This window comes from Jaculus jaculus, chromosome 14, assembly GCF_020740685.1.
Source record: "Jaculus jaculus isolate mJacJac1 chromosome 14, mJacJac1.mat.Y.cur, whole genome shotgun sequence".
Classification (NCBI taxonomy): Eukaryota; Metazoa; Chordata; class Mammalia; order Rodentia; family Dipodidae; genus Jaculus; species Jaculus jaculus.
This window is the reverse complement of record NC_059115.1, coordinates 31,644,319-31,661,784: the sequence shown is the minus strand read 5'-3', so window position 1 is coordinate 31,661,784 and position 17,466 is coordinate 31,644,319. Positions and strand designations below refer to the sequence as shown.

The following is a 17,466-nucleotide window of genomic DNA, read 5'->3' as shown; positions in this document are numbered from 1 at the left end:
GTGCATGTGAATTTACATGGGTACTGGCTAAGCTTTGCAGACAAGCACCCTAAGTATTGAGCAATCATCTCTGTATTGCTGGTATGGTTTAATATATATGAAGCCAAAGGTTTCCCAGAGTAGAGCAACTTTTTAAAAATTTCAGAATGTGTATTTGTTCTTGTAGAATTTTTAAAGTTGAGTGTAAGTAGTCTATTAGCTTGTTTTGTAATGGCTTGTCTTGTGGGATTATAAGTAATTTTAGATATTTGCTGAGTACCCTAATATTTGTAGACATTTTTGTGTTTTTTTTTTTGAGGTAGGGTCTCACTCTACTCCAGGCTGACCTGGAATTCACTATGTAGTCTCAGGCTGGCCTGGAATTCATGGTGACACTCCTGTCTCTGTCTCCCATGTGCCAGGATTAAAGGTGTGTGCCACCATGCCCAGTCTAGTTTAATTTATTTCAGGGTTAATAATTATAATAATAGTGTCTATTTGACATAATTAGCTCCTTGACTGGTATTTTTACAAAGAGGTTGATTTTGGGCCTGAATATTATTATTAATATATATTTTGATATATGTATATTTTCATAAATGTATGTATTTTTAGCCTTGCAAATTCTTACTTTATTATTTTATTTTACTTATTTGTAAGTAGAGAGAGAGACTGAGAGAGATAATAGGTGTGTCTGGGCCTCTATCCTCTGCAAAGGAACTCCAGACATGCACTTTGTGCATCCAGCTTTATTTGGTGCTGAAGAATAGAACCCGGATGTAAAGAGAACCACCTAAAAACTTTAATTAAATACTGTACAGATTTTTAGAGAATTTCCTTATTTATTTAATTATTTTTAAGCAATAAGAATCTTTTTGAAATTTAGAATTGAGACAGTCACATTAATAAAAAGTTCATTAAGCTGGGAGTGGTAGCACACACCTTTAACTCCAGCACTAGGGAGGCAGAGGTTGGAGGATCTCCATGAATTCCAGGTCACCTGAGACTACATACTGAATTCCATTTCAGTCTGGACTAGAGTGAAACCTTACCTACACACACACACACACACACACACACACACACACACACATACATACATTGTTTATTAAGAGTATGTGAATATAGATATCTTAATAAATTATAATATTTTGGTTGTAATAATATTGAATATTGACACAGAAGTTTAGAGTAATTTTCAGGTTTATATAAGAGGAATTTTCTTCAACATTAAAGCAATTTTATGTTTTAATCTATAACAAATTACTTTTCACATATTGCACTTAATTTGTATGTATCTGTTATAACAAGGGTAACTGTAGTTAAAACAAAGTACCTTTTTTGAATTTAATGAATTTGCAGTGATCATAGCTTATACTGTCAGAAATAACCTTGTGAGATTTTAGGGGGGGGTTCTGTGCTTTAAGGACCTTCTTACCTCAGTTTATCAAAGTTTTTATGTCATCCCATATGGGTGTTTGTCACAGGGTTGTTGACAGAGGTAGTATTCATGGTGTGTCTTCTTGAAGATGGTCTCAGGAGGGGCCCGGTGTTCAGTGGTTGATGTCAGGCATTGGGATGTGATGACTGCAGTGTCAGCCCATGAGAAGGTCTCACTAGATGTGAAGGAAATCATAAAGTTCCTGCACAGACAAAACTGCAGCATGTGTCTTGACCCAGGTTAGAAGCTGAGATGACCTTTGCCATTGAGATCTAACTATTATGTTTTTTAAATACATCTAAAACTAAAGGATTTCACAAGAAGAACAATTTAAAAAAAAGAATTTAAGAGATGTGTATTTGTTCTTTGGGAATCATATTATCTTCTTGATTCCTCCTTTTTCTTTTTCTTGTTCTTTTTTCTTTCTTTCTTTTTTCTTTCCTTCTTTCTTTCTTTCTTTTTTTCATAGGTACTGTCTCATTTTAGCCCAGGCTGATGTGGAACTCACTCTGTAGTTCCAGGCTGGCCTTGAACTCACAGTAATCTTCCTTCTTTTGCCTCTCAAGTGTTGGGATTAGGGGTCTGGGGCTGAAGGGATAGCTTAGTGGTTAAAGCACTTGCCTGCAAAGCTGAAAGACCAAGGTTCTACTCCACAGGACCCACACAATCCAGCTGCACAGGGTGGCACATGCTTCTGGAGTTTGTTTGCAGCAGCTGAAGGCCTAGCTGTGCCCATTTTCTCTATATACCTCTTTCTCTTTCTCTCTCAAAGAAATAGAATGAAAGTTAATTTTTTTTTAAAGTTGTGTACCACCATGCCCTGTACCTTTCCTTTTTAAATTGAATTTCAAATTAGTTTGTTTTATATTGGCTTGTCTTGTGGGGTTGTAAGTAATATTAAATATTTGTTGACTACCCTAATGTTCATAGAAAGTTTTGAAAGACAGTGAATTATAGGTAGACCTATTATCTGCTGTAAGTTTTTGAGTTTGTTGTTAGAGACATTATCCAATAATATGTGTTTTTTACCATGTCAGTTACCCTTTCTCGATTGACATGTGGCATGTCAGATAATATGTTGAGAGATACAAAAATATATTATAATTTATTAAAGGGTTTATCATTGTACTTGTGGCTATTTGACATAATTAATTCCTGGAAAGACCCTTTTATTGATCTTCTTGGTTAGAAGAGAAGCTTCTCTTTTCAAATAGCAGTGACCATTGAGATGACTCAAAAGGCAACACAGTGCTGAGAAGAAGTGACAGAGGAGTGCTCAGCAATGAAATATCTCTATCACACCCTCCAAGGCTCAGGATACACTGTGGAAGAGGTGGCAGAAAGAATATAAGAGCCAAAGGAAGGGCACCACTCCTTACAATGCAACTGCCCAGTTGAAATTGGCCTCGATATCCATGACTTCACAGTGCCTAGCAATACCTTCACAGGACCATCATAATAGGAGAAAAAGATGATATCAAAATAAAAGAGGGACTAATGGAGAGAGGGAGGGGATATGATGGACAGCGGAGTTGTAAAGGGGAAAGTGGGGGAGGGGAGGGAAATATGGTTTATTGTCTATAAGTATAGTAGTTGTCAGTAAAAAATTAACAATAATTATTTTTATTAGATATGGACATATTTAGTATGTAAACAACACATGTTGGTACCACCCTTTCCCTCCTCCCTGCCCCCTTTTGGAAGAAGCCCTCCTCCTTGGGGATTCAGGTCATCCCCATGGTGATTGTGAGTCATGCATTGTGGGGGCAACAGTCAGTTAAGAGGCAGAGGCCACGTTTCTGTGCATAATGTCCCAAGTTGTGGCTCTAACAAGCTGGAAAGGCCTTTTTAGAAAAAGAATGATTCTAGATTGTTTTGGCCTTAATATTTTTGAATATACATATTTAAACATAAACATATTTATTTATATTTATGTATGTTTAAAGTCTTGTAAATGTTTAACTTTGCTATTTATTTTTACGATAACATAAAAGAGAACCATCTAAAATCTCGTTATTAAATATTTTATTCATAGAAACTTAAATTATGTGCTTATTTTTATGTAATAGGAGTCTTTTGTGATACTAAACTTGACAGTCACTAAATAAAATATTGGTTAAAGATATTTTTATTATCTATATTTCTATAAATGATAATACTTTGGCTTAACAGTATTGAATCTTGAAAGAGAAATTCAGAGTAATTAATCTGATGAGAGGCATTTTGTTTAACCTAAAGCAATTTTATGTTTTTAATCTATGATTATTAAAATAGATGAAGTTTATATTAAGATGCCCAAATGTTTATGTGTAAATGCTATTAGCATTGTTCATAAATAACATATTTTAGTGTTGTAACTTGGGGTTAACCCACTTAGACCTATGAATTGAGGTTATCTTAGAATATGAACTTGTTTTTATTATCATTCCTGTTATTTTTTTTTCCAAGGGCCAAATGTGCCATGTTTACTTACATGTGAAATGTGGTTAATACAGGCGTGAGGGATGTCGTGCACCCACCTGACAGGAAGACGTCTCTAACGTTGACTTCAGTCTATCATGCAAGTATCTGAAGATACACAAAAGGATGTCTTTGCTTAGGAAAACAAAGTAAAAACATGTTGGGGGATAAATTCAAGTTATAAGATGCAACAGAAAACACAAACCCAAAATCTAACTTTCCCAGAGAACTATACATGGAAGGGACAGAGTGTTCGTCAAGCAGGACCACGGGTGTGAGTGACGAAACCCAGTGGCTCAGGGCGTCATCTGCGGGCCGGTGCAGAGTGCAGGCTGCTGCATTGACAGGTCGCGGTGGGCGGCGCTGTGCATCCCAGCTCCTGAGTACCAGAACATGTGGCAGTAGCACCCAGAACAGTTAACGCCAACTGTGCAGCTAGCAAAGGGTTAAGTCACCCATGACTTTGTGGTTTTTTTCCCTGTCAAGCGCAGAGAACTACTGATATTCTGAGTAGTGTAGTAGTTCCTCAGTCACGTGATAAAAACCTGACGACTGAGCGCTAGGCCCAAGTACAGATGTGTAACTTTAGGCAGTCCAGGCCCCGCCCCTGCCCCGCCCCACCCTTCCCCTTGTGCTCTGTAAGCCAGCCTTGCAGGGGTCCCCAGAAAAAAATCAGCCCCACCTATTTCTTTCTTTAGAATCACTTTGCCATTCTTTTTGCACATGTGCATAATATATTTCAATCATAATCCCATCCTGCCTCCTCCTCTCCACCCCCTCTTGCCCTATCTTCATTCTTCAGGATGGGGGTTAAGGTTGTCCATGCGCCTTACTGGATTGCTGACCTGTTTTACTCACTTTCAAGAAAAAAAGGGGGGCCTGTAAGGCTGCAGGAACAGCAGTGTGTCGGGCATGGCCTAGGCTGGAGCACAGTTGTCCCAGGAACCCAAGGCAAAATTCTTGTTATTTTTATGACAAAACATTATAATGAATGAAAACAGATTATTTTTATATAAAAAAATTGACAAACCTAGTAGTGACTACTTGGTAGAATTAGCATCATTTAGTTTTTGTTGTAAACTCTGATATATATAGGAAAAAATGTTTCAAAATTATAGCACATATATATGTATATGTAATATATATATATAAATACAGCACATATATGTGTGTGTGTATATATATACATACCTATTTATGTGTGTGTAATTGTAGCTTTATCAAAGAAGAAACAGTACTTTACTTTGATTTTATAGTTTAGGGTATTTTTTTGTAGTTGACAGAGAAACATAGTTAACTTGATTATACATTATATATTTAGTTTATGTAACCATTATTGCAAGCAATTTAATATGTTAATTGAATTGTAAGTATAAAAATTAAATATATAAATATATTAGCTTATTAAAACAGTTGAAATCTCAATAAGTTTATATATATATATATATATATATATATATATATATATATGTATATATGTTAGTAGTTTTGTGGTTTTTTTTTTTCAGGTATGGTATTTTTGTCATTTCACTTTTGAGTTAATTCCCTTTGACCCATGAATTGAGGTCATTTTAGAGTATGGAGTCAGTAATAACATAATAATAATAATTTTTATTTTATTTTATTTTTATTTGAGAGTGACAGAGAAAGAGGCCAAAAGATAGATAGAGAATGGGCATGCCAGGGCCTCTAGCCACTTCAAAGGACCTCCAGATGCATGCACCCATTGTGCATCTGGTTAATGTGGGACCTGGAGAATCGAGCCTCGAACCGCAGTCCTTAGGCTTGCCAGGCAAGCACTTAACCGCTAAGCCATCTCTCCAGCCCTAAACATGATCAGGTTTTATTCATTATAGAAACTGTTTGTAAAAATTTATTAGTAGGGCTGGAGAGATGGCTTAGCGGTTAAGGCGTCTGCCTGCAAAGCCAAAGGATCATGGTTCAAATCTCCAAAACCCATGTAAACCAGATGCACAAGGTGGCACATGAATCTGGAGTTTTTGCAGTGGCTGGAGGCCCTGGCATGCCCATTCTCTCCCCCCCCTTTCTGTCTCTCAAATAAATAAATAAATAAAATATATTAAAAAAAAACCTGATCATGTTTATATAAAATTTAAATTATAAACATAATAGTCAATATATGGTAGTATTAGCATCATTCAGCTCTTGTTTTTACCTTTGAGATATATATGCACGTATTTATGTATTTATAAAAAGTGGAATCAAATAAGGAATCACTAACTTTTTTTGTTTTTTTGAGGTAGGGTCTCATTCTAGCCCAGGCTGACCTTGAATTCACTATGTAGTCTGAGGATGGCCTTGAACTCATGGCGATCCTCCAACCTCTACCTCTGAGTGCTGGCATTACAGGTATGCATCACCATGCCTGAGTAACTCATTTTTTAAATTAGATATGGACATATTTAGAATATAAACAACAAATGTTGGTACCATCCTTTCCTTCTTCCCTGACCCTTTTCTGAAAAGGCCTTCCTCATTGGGGATGCAGAGCAACCCCGTGAGGATTGTGGGTCATGCATTATGGGGGTGGAGAGGCAATGTCTCTGTGCAAAATGTCCCATCTTGTGGCTCTAAGACTCTAATAATCTTTCTGAACCCTCTTCTGCAAAATTCCCTAAGCCATTCTGGGAGCATTTAAAGTCTACTTCTGTGATGGGCACTTAGAAGCCTGTGGATTCCTGCTTTGGAACAGTTGAGTGTCCTCAGTGTCTATCTCCATCACCCTTGTGCTGATATCAGATTCACTAAGAAAGCAGCACTCTTGCTCATTTCCCCAATTTCTCTGTGGTTTCAGCTGGGATCAGGGTGGAGTGCACTGGGTCGTTTATCTCCTTAGGGCCAGCTTCTGTCTGAAAAAGAGAAGCAGACTCTCCAATGGAGAATGAAGTCAGCACTGGTTAAATGGGATGACCATTATTAATTCAGAGAGAACTGAAAGGGTGTAACCCCTCTTATAGCCCAAGGTGAGTGGGAGCTTGACAATGGAGAGCACAGCCATTATCTGGATATGATTCTGATGTGTTTCCCAATTCTGAATATGGTTTCCTTTCTACAGAATGGATCTGTTAGCCAATCCAAGAGCAGTTGGTTACCCAACATGGCTGTGTGCCACTATTGCACTTCTGTGAGCATCATATCAAGTTATCTGCTTCTGAGTCTCTTAGAGTTTGATTGCTTGGACAGATGTTGGCCAATTTTCCCCAGAGCTGAATGTAGCTCCTTCCATCACTAGATGGGCTAATTGGGGACTGGCTCTCCTCTGGATTCCAACCAGGTCTCTCCATGGTCCATGCTGACAGCCTATGGTGTCTTCTGTAGTAGGGTATTACCATTAACCTCTGGTGGGTAACCAAGTGCTCTGACAGAAGTCTGTCTTGTTTTGGGAGATATAGTAGGTCTCTCTGATCAACAGCTCTTTGTGGATATAGACCACATCCCGGTATAGGAAATCAATGTGAGCACCAAGGGAAAAGAAAAAAATAAAAAGACAAAAAAAAAAAAAAAGAGAGAGAGAGAGAGAGAGAGAAGCAGGAGAAATTTAAAGTTACATTTCATCTCACTCTCTCCAGGGCCCTTCCATTCATGTGCTCCCCTAAGGTCCTCTTGAGGGTTCCACCTTTTAGTCTGACTTCCAGGACATCGGGTTCTATGATACCAGTTCAATGTGGGCTCAGTTTTGTGTCACTCCCCAACTTTTCCCTTCCCCAAAGCTCTACCCGCCCTATTGTCCAAGCCTCGAGATGCTATTCAGGTATGCTGGCAACTCAGGCTGATCAAGGTCAGGAACTGCAGGTGAGTGAGGCCATTTTACAGTTGTCTTTCCGTGTTTGCATGAGTTCACTTAGAATGATCTGTTCCAAGTTTGACCATTTTTCTACAAATTTCAATGTGTCAGTTTTTCTTACTGCTGAGTAGAATTCCATTGTGTAGATATACCATATCTTGGTTATCAAAGGAATAAGTAATTTAAAAGCAACTGATTTTATGATTTAGTTCCTTTGTAGTTGATGTAGGAACAGCTGACTTGATTTAAACATTTAAAATTAATTTCTATAACAGTAATTATGATCAATTTAGATCAGTTAATTGAATTGGAACTCTAAAAATGAGAGATAATTTTACAAATAAATATATTAAATTATTAAAACAGTTGGATCAGAATTAGGTTCATGACATCATGTAACAAATTATGAATAGTTTTTCCATATTGTACTTAATTTTTATATTTACTTTATAACAAAGATATTCTTAACTCTATTGACTTATCAGAGACCTTTCAATGGCAAAAAAGAAAAATAGAGAGATAAGTCTCTCATTACCTTGTTTGTTCTCCTTTTCCGGGTCACTGGGCCAGGTGAACATGACTGTCTCAGCACGAAGTCAGGAGGAACATGGTACAAACTTGCTTGAGGTCTGAGGTGGGGGGCAACCTCTTCCCAGAATTCAGCTCACCATGGTTTTAAATAACATATGTTTTACCCCAGATTAAACGTTGAGTTGGGCCTTGTCACCAAGGTCCATCTGCTACATTTTAAGTTTTTAAAACTATGTTTATTTACTTATTCATTTATTTATTATTTTCAAGCAGAGAGAGGTAGAGAGCAAATGGATATACCAGTGCCTCTAGCTCCTGCAAAGGAATGACACATGCATGTATCAATGTGCACATCTGGCTTTATGTGGGTACATGCATGACTCACAATCCCCATGGGGTTGACCTGCATCCCCAATGAGGGGGGCTTCTTCCAAAAGGGGGCAGGGAGGAGGAAAAGGGTAGTACCAACATGCACGTACCACTTTGTGCATCTGGCTTTACTTGGATACTGGGGAATTGATCCCTGGCAATAAGGTTTTGCAAGCAAGCATCTTTAACTGCTGAGTTATCTATCCAGCCCCCAATTACAGTTTTTCTAGTTATGGTATTTCATTGTAGCTTTTTTATAAATGAGAAATCAGTAATTAAACAATAAACTTGTAAGTTTTAGGGATTTTGTAGTTGACAGAGAAAGATAATTAACTTTACCACACTTTTAGATATGGAATAAAGGCATCCAGGAAATACATTTTGGCTTGTGCAACTACCAGGGGTGACATGTCACCCAAACTGATGGTGATTATCAGCCCGAATGAAAGCTCTATTTATCAATTATGAAATATCAGAATTTCCTCAGCTCATGCAGAAAGCAGCTGTTCTCAATTTGAGAAGAAATTGCTATTTTCTGGTCTGTTTCTCTGATAATCCAGGTAACAGTGATTTTCAACTCACCTTGGGAACAGTGAGCTCATCAACATCAGGTCAGAGGACACAGTTGAACCAGGTAGGTCTCAGCTCATCAATGTTGGGATGTTTGTTAATGAAAAGGAAAAATCCTCCTGAGGCCATAAGTTAACTGACATCAGAGCAAACAAGCTCAAAAGAAAATCTGAGTTTTCTGTTCTCCGGTGAATAATTATCTAAGTTTGATCATATAATAGCAGTTACGAAGTCACTAACTCATAGGAACCTCAGGTTTTTAAGATTCCCTGTTTCCATATTTCAGGTAACAGTGGTTCTAACTTAGCTTGGGAACAGTGATACAGGTCACATAAGGTCAGACACTGCCGATGAACCAGATGAACATGGTCTCAGGTCACCAACATGAGGATGTTTCTTGCTTTAAACAGTACAATTCTGAGGTGTTGAAGACCATGGACATTGTAGCTCCCATGTCGGACAGTAGTTCTAAATTCATTCAGGGATCATGATCTTAACAACTCCAGGAACAGTGAACTAACTCTGTGGATAAGTTCACTGACACACTTTGTAGAAGATTTAGGGAAATTCGATGAACCTCAACTTTTAAAGTTCTTGACCTTTTGAACAAACACTTGAGGAAACAACCTTCAAGAAGAGTAAGTTATGAATTACAAGGTTTATGTAGGGGAAACTGCTATTCAGGAGAAGGCTAGAAAGACTTGGGCAGAAGGGAATTCCTTCCAGCTGGAAAAGGAGATCCAGGGAATGGAGAGAAGACGTGGAAAGGAAGCCTCCATGGGAGAAGATCATAGAGAAGACATGGGAGGCAGAGCATGGGAGCCTGGGGTAAAAGATTCAGAAAAGGCCCAGAGTTAGGAAAGTAATGGTGAGAAGGAATAAATTTTCCTGCCCCATCCCTGCCAGGCTGAGAAGGAGGAGGACTTACCAAAACATATCCAGGAGCCTCAGGTGCCCTGTGAATGAGTAGTTAAGGGAGTGGCTATGCACGTGGCAAGCCTTTATATAGATAGTTAGAATGGACTTTGTCATCAGACTCAGGTGTGTAAGGGAGAGCCCTGTCTTGTTTGTGGGTTCAAGGACTGAGAGGGGCTGGCCCACTAGGTGTGTTAAGAGTGGGGACGAAGTAGAGGGCACTGTGTCTGAGGAATTGCTTGTAGCCATTTTAGGTGAGACTGGGTCAGATGCAGAGTTCTAGCTCTTCCAGGGAAGGTGAGGTAGTATCTCTTTGTTCTCCCTTTAGAGCTTTGTCCCTGAGTGACTACCTATAAAAATGCTGCTTTGCCCCTGTTTCTCCTTTCACATGGTAACAATGCTGTCTTTCCCTCAGGTTTCACTGGCTGTCCACCCGCTCCCAGTACACACTGGTTAACTCCTCATCCAGTTAACAGTGTTATGAGTACACGGAGAACACTGTTAACTGGATGAGCTTTGAAATCTGCATGTGGGTGATCTGATCACCCACATGCAGATTTCAAAGCTCATCTAATGACTGTGATCTCCACTCTCATCACAACATAGCTTACAGCACAATGACGTCTGCATTGCCAGATATCCACGGTGACATTCTCCTGAGTGTATACACATTCATGTTCTTTCCTTTCACGAAGTAGACAGTGGCTTTCCTCTCAACAATGAAATCATTTCTAATCATACATGTAAGGTCGGTTCAGTTCACATAAGTAACCATAGTGACCAGGCCAGAAGGAAAGTACTGATCTTCTCTCCAGTGTAACAATCTGCTCAACTTAATCATGTCCAGTGCTTCTCAACTCAATGATGAAACACTAATCTCACATCTCAGGGATATAAGTGCTTCTGCAAGTTTGCAGGCCATGATTCTCAGTTGACTTTGGGAAGTGATCTCATCCATTTCAGATCCCCAAGGACAGAGATGAATCAGGGTAACTGTGGTCTCAGTTCTTCAATGTTTTCCTCCATTCAACATGTCCCAACTCCCAGAGGTGACCTTGCTTCTCAACTCATTTCCACCAACAATGTACTCTGCAAGTCCATGTGAGGATGATCATCAACATCATGATGGAGTGGACACTGCTCCTGCAAGTTACAATGGTTGTCAGCCTCCTCCTTCAAAAATCAACACTGGCAGAAGGCCACACAAATAACTGTGATCTCCCACCACCCAGGTTCAGATTTATAGGCCAAGGTAATATAATAATGGACTCAGCTTCCAGATTAGCAAAGATCTCACCACACCCATGTATCTTTTGTCTGTATATTCAAGATAAATTTCTTCTTAATGTATCCACATTAAAGTTGTCTGAGCTCACAAGGCTGACAATGGTTTGCTGGTAAGCAGGAAATATTTTCTGGGCTTGTACACCTATGGAGTAGCATCACCTACTTTGATTGTGTTGATCACCATTAAAGAAAAGTTTACTTGTTGACAATGCAAGACAATGAAGTTTTTACAGAGCTTGGGAAATGCCTCAGAGCTTTAAGGGGTTTGCCTGTTTATACTAATACCCCAGGTTCAAGTCCTGAGTCCCCAACTAAAGGCAGATGCACAAGTGGCATGTGCATCTATTATTGCAGAGCCTGAATGCCCTGTTGTGTCATTACTTTCTTCCATCTCTCTGTGCTTGCTAATAAATAATTAAATTATGTTTTTCAAAAACAAATTTCTCAGCTCATCCATATAAGAATAGTTCTCAACTTGACAAGAAAATACTATTGTCAGGTTTTTTAAAAAAGTTTTTAAAAATATATTTTATCTATTTGTGAGAGAAAGAAGCAGATAGATGGGGGGTGTAGAAAGAGTGTGAACTAGAACCTCTGGGCACTGCAAACAAACTCCAGATGCATGTGCCACCTAGTGCATATGGCTTTATATGGGTTCTGGGGCACTGAACCAGGTCCTTTGGCTTTGCAGGCAAGTGCTTTATCCTCTAAGCCATCTCTCCAGCCCTATCCTCAGGGTTTTGAGGTTTCACTGTTGCTCTGATTATGCAGATAACAGTGACTTTCAAACTACCTTGAAAACAGTTATCTAAGTAACTTCATATCTGGGATGCAGATGACACAGGTAACTGTGGTCTTAGCTCAATACATTTATAGGGTCTTCAACTCAAAAGGAAAATTCTTCTAAGGCCATGTCATATGTTACATACACAACAGTCGGTGCTGAATTCCTTTTTAGTGGCTGTCCCTGCTACTTCCACTGCAGGGGCCATCGCAGAGGAGCTTTAACCCAGTCTATCAAAATTGCACATTTGAAAGCTAAAGAATAGATAAAACCTACACATTGGAACATTAAAAAAATTAACCTCTGCATTCCTTGATCAAGCTAGTATTGATCAAGAAATTCTAGACAGGGAGGAGGCTTTTGAAGCCTCTGTCCTTTGGCTGGACTAACAACATCAGATTCTATGGAATCAAAGCCACCTGTCTTGTGGCTCCACGATGGCAGGGGAAAATGATGGCATGAGCAGAGGGTGTACATCACCTCCTCAGGTGAACAAAATCAGCAGGATGGTTTGTCAGACATTGGCAAGAGAAAAGGGCTATAATACCCATAAGCCCACCCCCAACAATACACTGCCTTCAGGAGGCATTGATTCCCAAACCTCCATCAACTGGGAACTTAGCATTTAGAACACCTAAGTTTATGGGGGACACCTGAATCAAACCACCACAGCATCTCATCAAGTTTTGGGTACCTTGTCTTGTTCCTAAGTTGTTTTTGCTCTCACTTCTGGAGGATATTTTATTAGTATTAAAAGTCCCCGTGGAGGGACTGGAGAGATGGCTTAGCGGTTATGTTGCTTGCCTGCAAAGCCTAAGGACTCATGTTCAACTCTCCAAGTCCGACATAAACCCCGCACCCAGCGACATAAGCACTCAAGGTCACACATGTGCGCAACAAGGGTGCATGTGTCTGGAGATCAATGGCAGTGGCTGGAGGTCATGACACACCAATTCATTACTCTCTCTCATAAAAAAGTCAGTCTGTCAGGCTTGTCTCAAAAAAAGTTTCCAAAGAAAAAGCTGTGTTCATTCTCCTTGGGAGGCAAATTTCAATAAAGAAAGCTTGGATTTAGTTTTTTCTCAATGTATCATATGCTCAAAATTTCCTTCTATCTGTTTTACTAGATGATGATATGGATTAGATTATAGATGAATTTTAGATGAAAGATAGATAACAGAAGAAAAGACAGGAAGATAGAGATCTAGAAATTAGACATATAAATAGATATTGAAAGATAAATAATATACACCTGGTGGAAATATAAATGATTGATAGATAAGAGATAACATAATTGGATACATATACATGGTAGATGGTAAATGATAGGTAATAGACAGTAGACAGATGGTAGATGGATACACATGAATTACATAAGATAGTGAGAGAGGGGTTGGGCGCTGCGGCGCTGCCAGCTGGCTCGGGCTCCCGCTGCCCGGCATTTAAATGGGACGCGGCGGCGGCAGGGGGGGGGGGATGGGGGCTAGGTGGAGGGGCCAGCCCAGAAGCACATCATCCACAGTCCCTTGGGACTGATGGGACCCGGGAGCCCAGAGCTCAGAAACCCGGTGGGGAGTGGACAGACATCGAGTCCCTCCCTCAAATCCCGTAAGCACCCCTGGCTCCATCCTGCATCCAGACAGCTTACCTACAACCCCCTTCCCACTTTACACTCCTAACTCAAGCCGGGACAGACCGAAGCCGCTGCTGCCTCCCACTCCCCTCACACACACGAGTTCTGGACAACAGCTGGAGGCCAACAAAGTCTGTACAGGTGGTGCTCGGGTGATGTGCTAACATGACCAGGAGGGCGGGATGGCTGCGCAGGGCACACCGCGCTTCCTCCTGACCTTTGACTTCGATGAGACCATCGTGGATGAAAACAGCGACGACTCCATCGTGCGCGCCCCCCCCGGGCCAGCAGCTACCCCGGAAAGCCTTCGTGCCACCTACCGCGAGGGTTATTACAACGAGCACATGCAACGGGTCTTCAAGTACCTGGGCGAGCAGGGCGTGCGGCCGAGGGACCTGCGCTCCGTCTACGAGGCCATCCCCCTGTCGTCAGGCATGAGCGACCTGCTGCAGTTCGTAGCCAAGCAGGGCTCGTGCTTCGAGGTGATCCTCATCTCGGATGCCAACACGTTCGGGGTGGAGAGCGCCCTGCGCGCCGCGGGCCACAACGGCCTGTTCAGTCGCATCCTCAGCAACCCGTCCGAGCCCCACGTGCGGGGACTGCTGTCGTTGCGTCCCTTCCACACGCACAGCTGCGCGCGCTGCCCCGCCAACATGTGCAAGCACAAGGTGCTCAGCGACTACCTGCGCGAGCGCGCCCGCGACGGCGTGCACTTCGAGCGCCTCTTCTACGTGGGCGACGGCGCCAACGACTTCTGCCCCATGGGGTTGCTGGCGGCCGCGGACGTGGCCTTCCCGCGCCGCGGCTACCCCATTCACTGCCTCATCCAGGAGGCGCAGAAAGCCGAACCCTGCTCCTCCCGCGCCCACGTGGTGCCCTGGGAGTCGGCGGTGGACGTGCGCCTCCATCTGCAACAGGTGCTCAAGACGTGCAGAGAACAGCCGCCGCCCAAGCAGGGTGGGGGACCCGGAGTTGGGGGGGACGAGGGTGTTGAGAGAGAAAACCTGGGCTGTTTTGGTTTTGCTTTTTTCTTACGAGCCTTTTTCTTTCCACCTTCGCTTTTGCTATGTGCTCTTCCTGAATTTGTGAAATTCCATCTACTTGGGGAGTTTGGGAGCGGGGTTCCAAGCCGGCCCTATCTATGCATTTAAAAACCCAGCGCCGCTGCCTCCCCGCTTCCTTCCACCGCAGCCCAGTCCTACCGTTAGGGAGGGTGTGCGTACCTGGAAAGGCAGCAGTGTCCCCCTGAACTGCGAGGAAGGGTCTCCTGGTAAATGAGAGAAAGAACAGCTCCCACTGCTTTGACCGCTGCCCGGGGACTCCCCTCCCCCAGCATTCCCTCAAGGGGACCCAGGATCCCTAAATCAGCATGCCAACACGGGACTCCCCGCGAACACAGCACCAGGTCTCCTAGATCTCGCTTCAGCCAAGGCAAAACCTCCGCTAGGGCGCTCTACACCTTCTGCCCTCCTCCCATTCCCCACTCCGCCAGCCAGAACGAGCCAGAGGGAACAGTCGCCTCCTGGTGGTGGTACGAGGTAGCGCACTAACCACCCGTGGTAAAGCCCACCTGGGACCTCTGAAAGAGCGACTACATGTCCTCGCACCGCAGCCAGCCTCATCTATGCAGCAAGAAGAGACCAAGGACTTTACCAAAGGAGTCTCTGCACTCCCCCCTCCAATATGGAACAGAAAGCCATGATGATTTTTAAGCAGAGCCAGGGAAGCCCAAACCCTGCCACCCTCTGATAATCCAGACCTATAAAAGTGGTGAAGGGGAAAAAAAAAAAAGATATTGAGAGAGACCAAGACAGATGAATAGTTTCAAGGTAATTATAGATAATAGATGACTGGCATATATATTATTAATATAGATGCATAGATAGAAGATAGACAAGACTTCAAGTGACAAAACTGTCCCCTTGCACACAATGCAAAGGGCATAGTGGGAGCTCTTAAAGAATTTTTAAAAGTAATATTTTACTCAGTTGTGGTGGCACACAGCTTTAATCCCAGCACTTTAGAGGCAGAGGTAGGACAAGTGCTATGAATACACTGCCAGCCTGAGGCTACATGAATTCCATGTTAGTCTAGGCAAAACTGAGAAGCTACTCCGAACAAACAAAAAAGGAATATTTTAACAATCTGACCCATTTTCAAAGACTGAGGAGTTAGTAAATGTTCTGGCCACTTACAGGGAACACCTGAACCACAAAACACTGGAGGGGGTATGATGAAGACTAACCTTAATGTTCGACATCTTCCCTCCCTCCCTCTCCCCCTTTCTCTGTCTTCTCTCTAACTCTTGTATATTAGTTATCTTTTTCCTCCTCTTAGTGGGCACTGACCTGTAACTCCCAGTACCAGCATGTGGCTATCATCCACAATGAGCTTTTGATCAGAAAGGTTTCCTAAAAGAAAGACAGATTTCTGTCCCAGTACTTGATGACCCACCAAAGGTTAGTGGTAAGACCCTACTTCTGAAGACACCATATGTGGTTGACAAGCAAAATGGAATGGCATGGCTGGAAGCTGGAAGAGAGTCAGTCTCCAGACAGCGCGTCTAGTGCCAGAAAGTGCTACATGGGTGACTGGGGGACAATGACCAGTATCTGTCCAAGCAACCCATGGTCTAATCTACTTAACAGTAAATAACCTGTTGTGATGCCCACACAAGTGCAATAGTGGCACACAACCATCGTGGGGAACCAACTGTTCTTGATTTGGCTAACTGATCCCATCAGTGGTATGAGACCCCTAGCTGGAGCTGGGAAACAAGTCAGAACCATATCCAAACATAAGCCTGTCTCCATTATCAAGCTACCATCAATTGTGGGCTACAAGAGGGCCTACACCTATTAAATTCTTTATAAAAAAGTAAGGGTTATCCCATTTGTCCTGGTGCTAACCTACTTTTCATTGGAGAATCTGCTTCTCTTTTTCAGATAGATGTAGATCCTAAGGGGAGAGCTTTCCCATCATACCACAAAAGGGCCCCAGCTGTAACTAAGAAAAATTGGCGAAACAAGCAAGGGTGCTGTTTTCCTGACGAACCAGATACCAGCACAAGGGTGAAGGTGATCAACACAGAGAAAAATCAACTCCTACCAAATGAGAGAACCAGAGTTCCAGTGGCCCTCAACACCTCATCACTGAAGCAGACCAAAAATGAACACAACATGGCTCAGGAATATTTTGCGGAAGAGGGGGCGGAAAGAATGTCAGAGCCACATGTTGGGTCATGATATGCAGAGACATTTATCTTACCCATAACTGTGGGCTAACTCCACAATGCATGACCCATATACCTCAACAAGGAGGGGCCATGGGTAGGGGGTAGGTCACGGATGAGCCTAATAATGGTACCAAACTGACTGTATTTGCTGAATACAAAACTAATTAATAAAAAAAAAATGTTCTGGCCATTCCATTGCTGGGTAGAGTCCATCAAAGAAGTGAGAACACAGACTTGAAGCAATGTTTTCAGAGTCAAGTTCATATCAGCATTATTCATTATAACCAAAAAAGCTACATATCATGACACGGGGGTGGGGGGTTTGCAAAGCTGCAGGCTTCATGTGTAGGATAGAGGGAGAGAGAAAAATCAAGGAAGAAGAAGAGAATGAATATGGGGAAGAAAGAAGGAAGAAGGGAAAGAGAAGAAGATGGGAAAAGCCAGGTGTGGTGGCACA

At 42.0% G+C, this 17,466-nt stretch overlaps 1 protein-coding gene across 1 annotated transcript; it reads left to right on the top strand.

Annotated features, from left to right (window-relative positions):
- The first annotated feature begins 7,654 nt into the window (after window positions 1–7,654).
- On the top strand, window positions 7,655–15,476 carry LOC123454651 (phosphoethanolamine/phosphocholine phosphatase-like). The gene is made up of 3 exons (XM_045133376.1): window positions 7,655–7,693; window positions 13,948–14,745; window positions 15,267–15,476. Exons 1-3 carry the CDS (start codon window positions 7,655–7,657, stop codon window positions 15,474–15,476), a joined length of 1,047 nt encoding a protein of 348 aa, XP_044989311.1.
- Window positions 15,477–17,466: the final 1,990 nt, after the last annotated feature.

Coding starts and splice junctions, on each gene's coding strand:
- LOC123454651 (XM_045133376.1), top strand. CDS start 7,655: ATGCTGGCAACTCAGGCTGATCAAGGTCAGGAACTGCAG. Junction 7,694..13,947: donor ATCAAGGTCAGGAACTGCAG/GTGAGTGAGGCC, acceptor TAACATGACCAG/GAGGGCGGGATGGCTGCGCA. Junction 14,746..15,266: donor AGCAGGGTGGGGGACCCGGA/GTTGGGGGGGAC, acceptor CCACTCCGCCAG/CCAGAACGAGCCAGAGGGAA.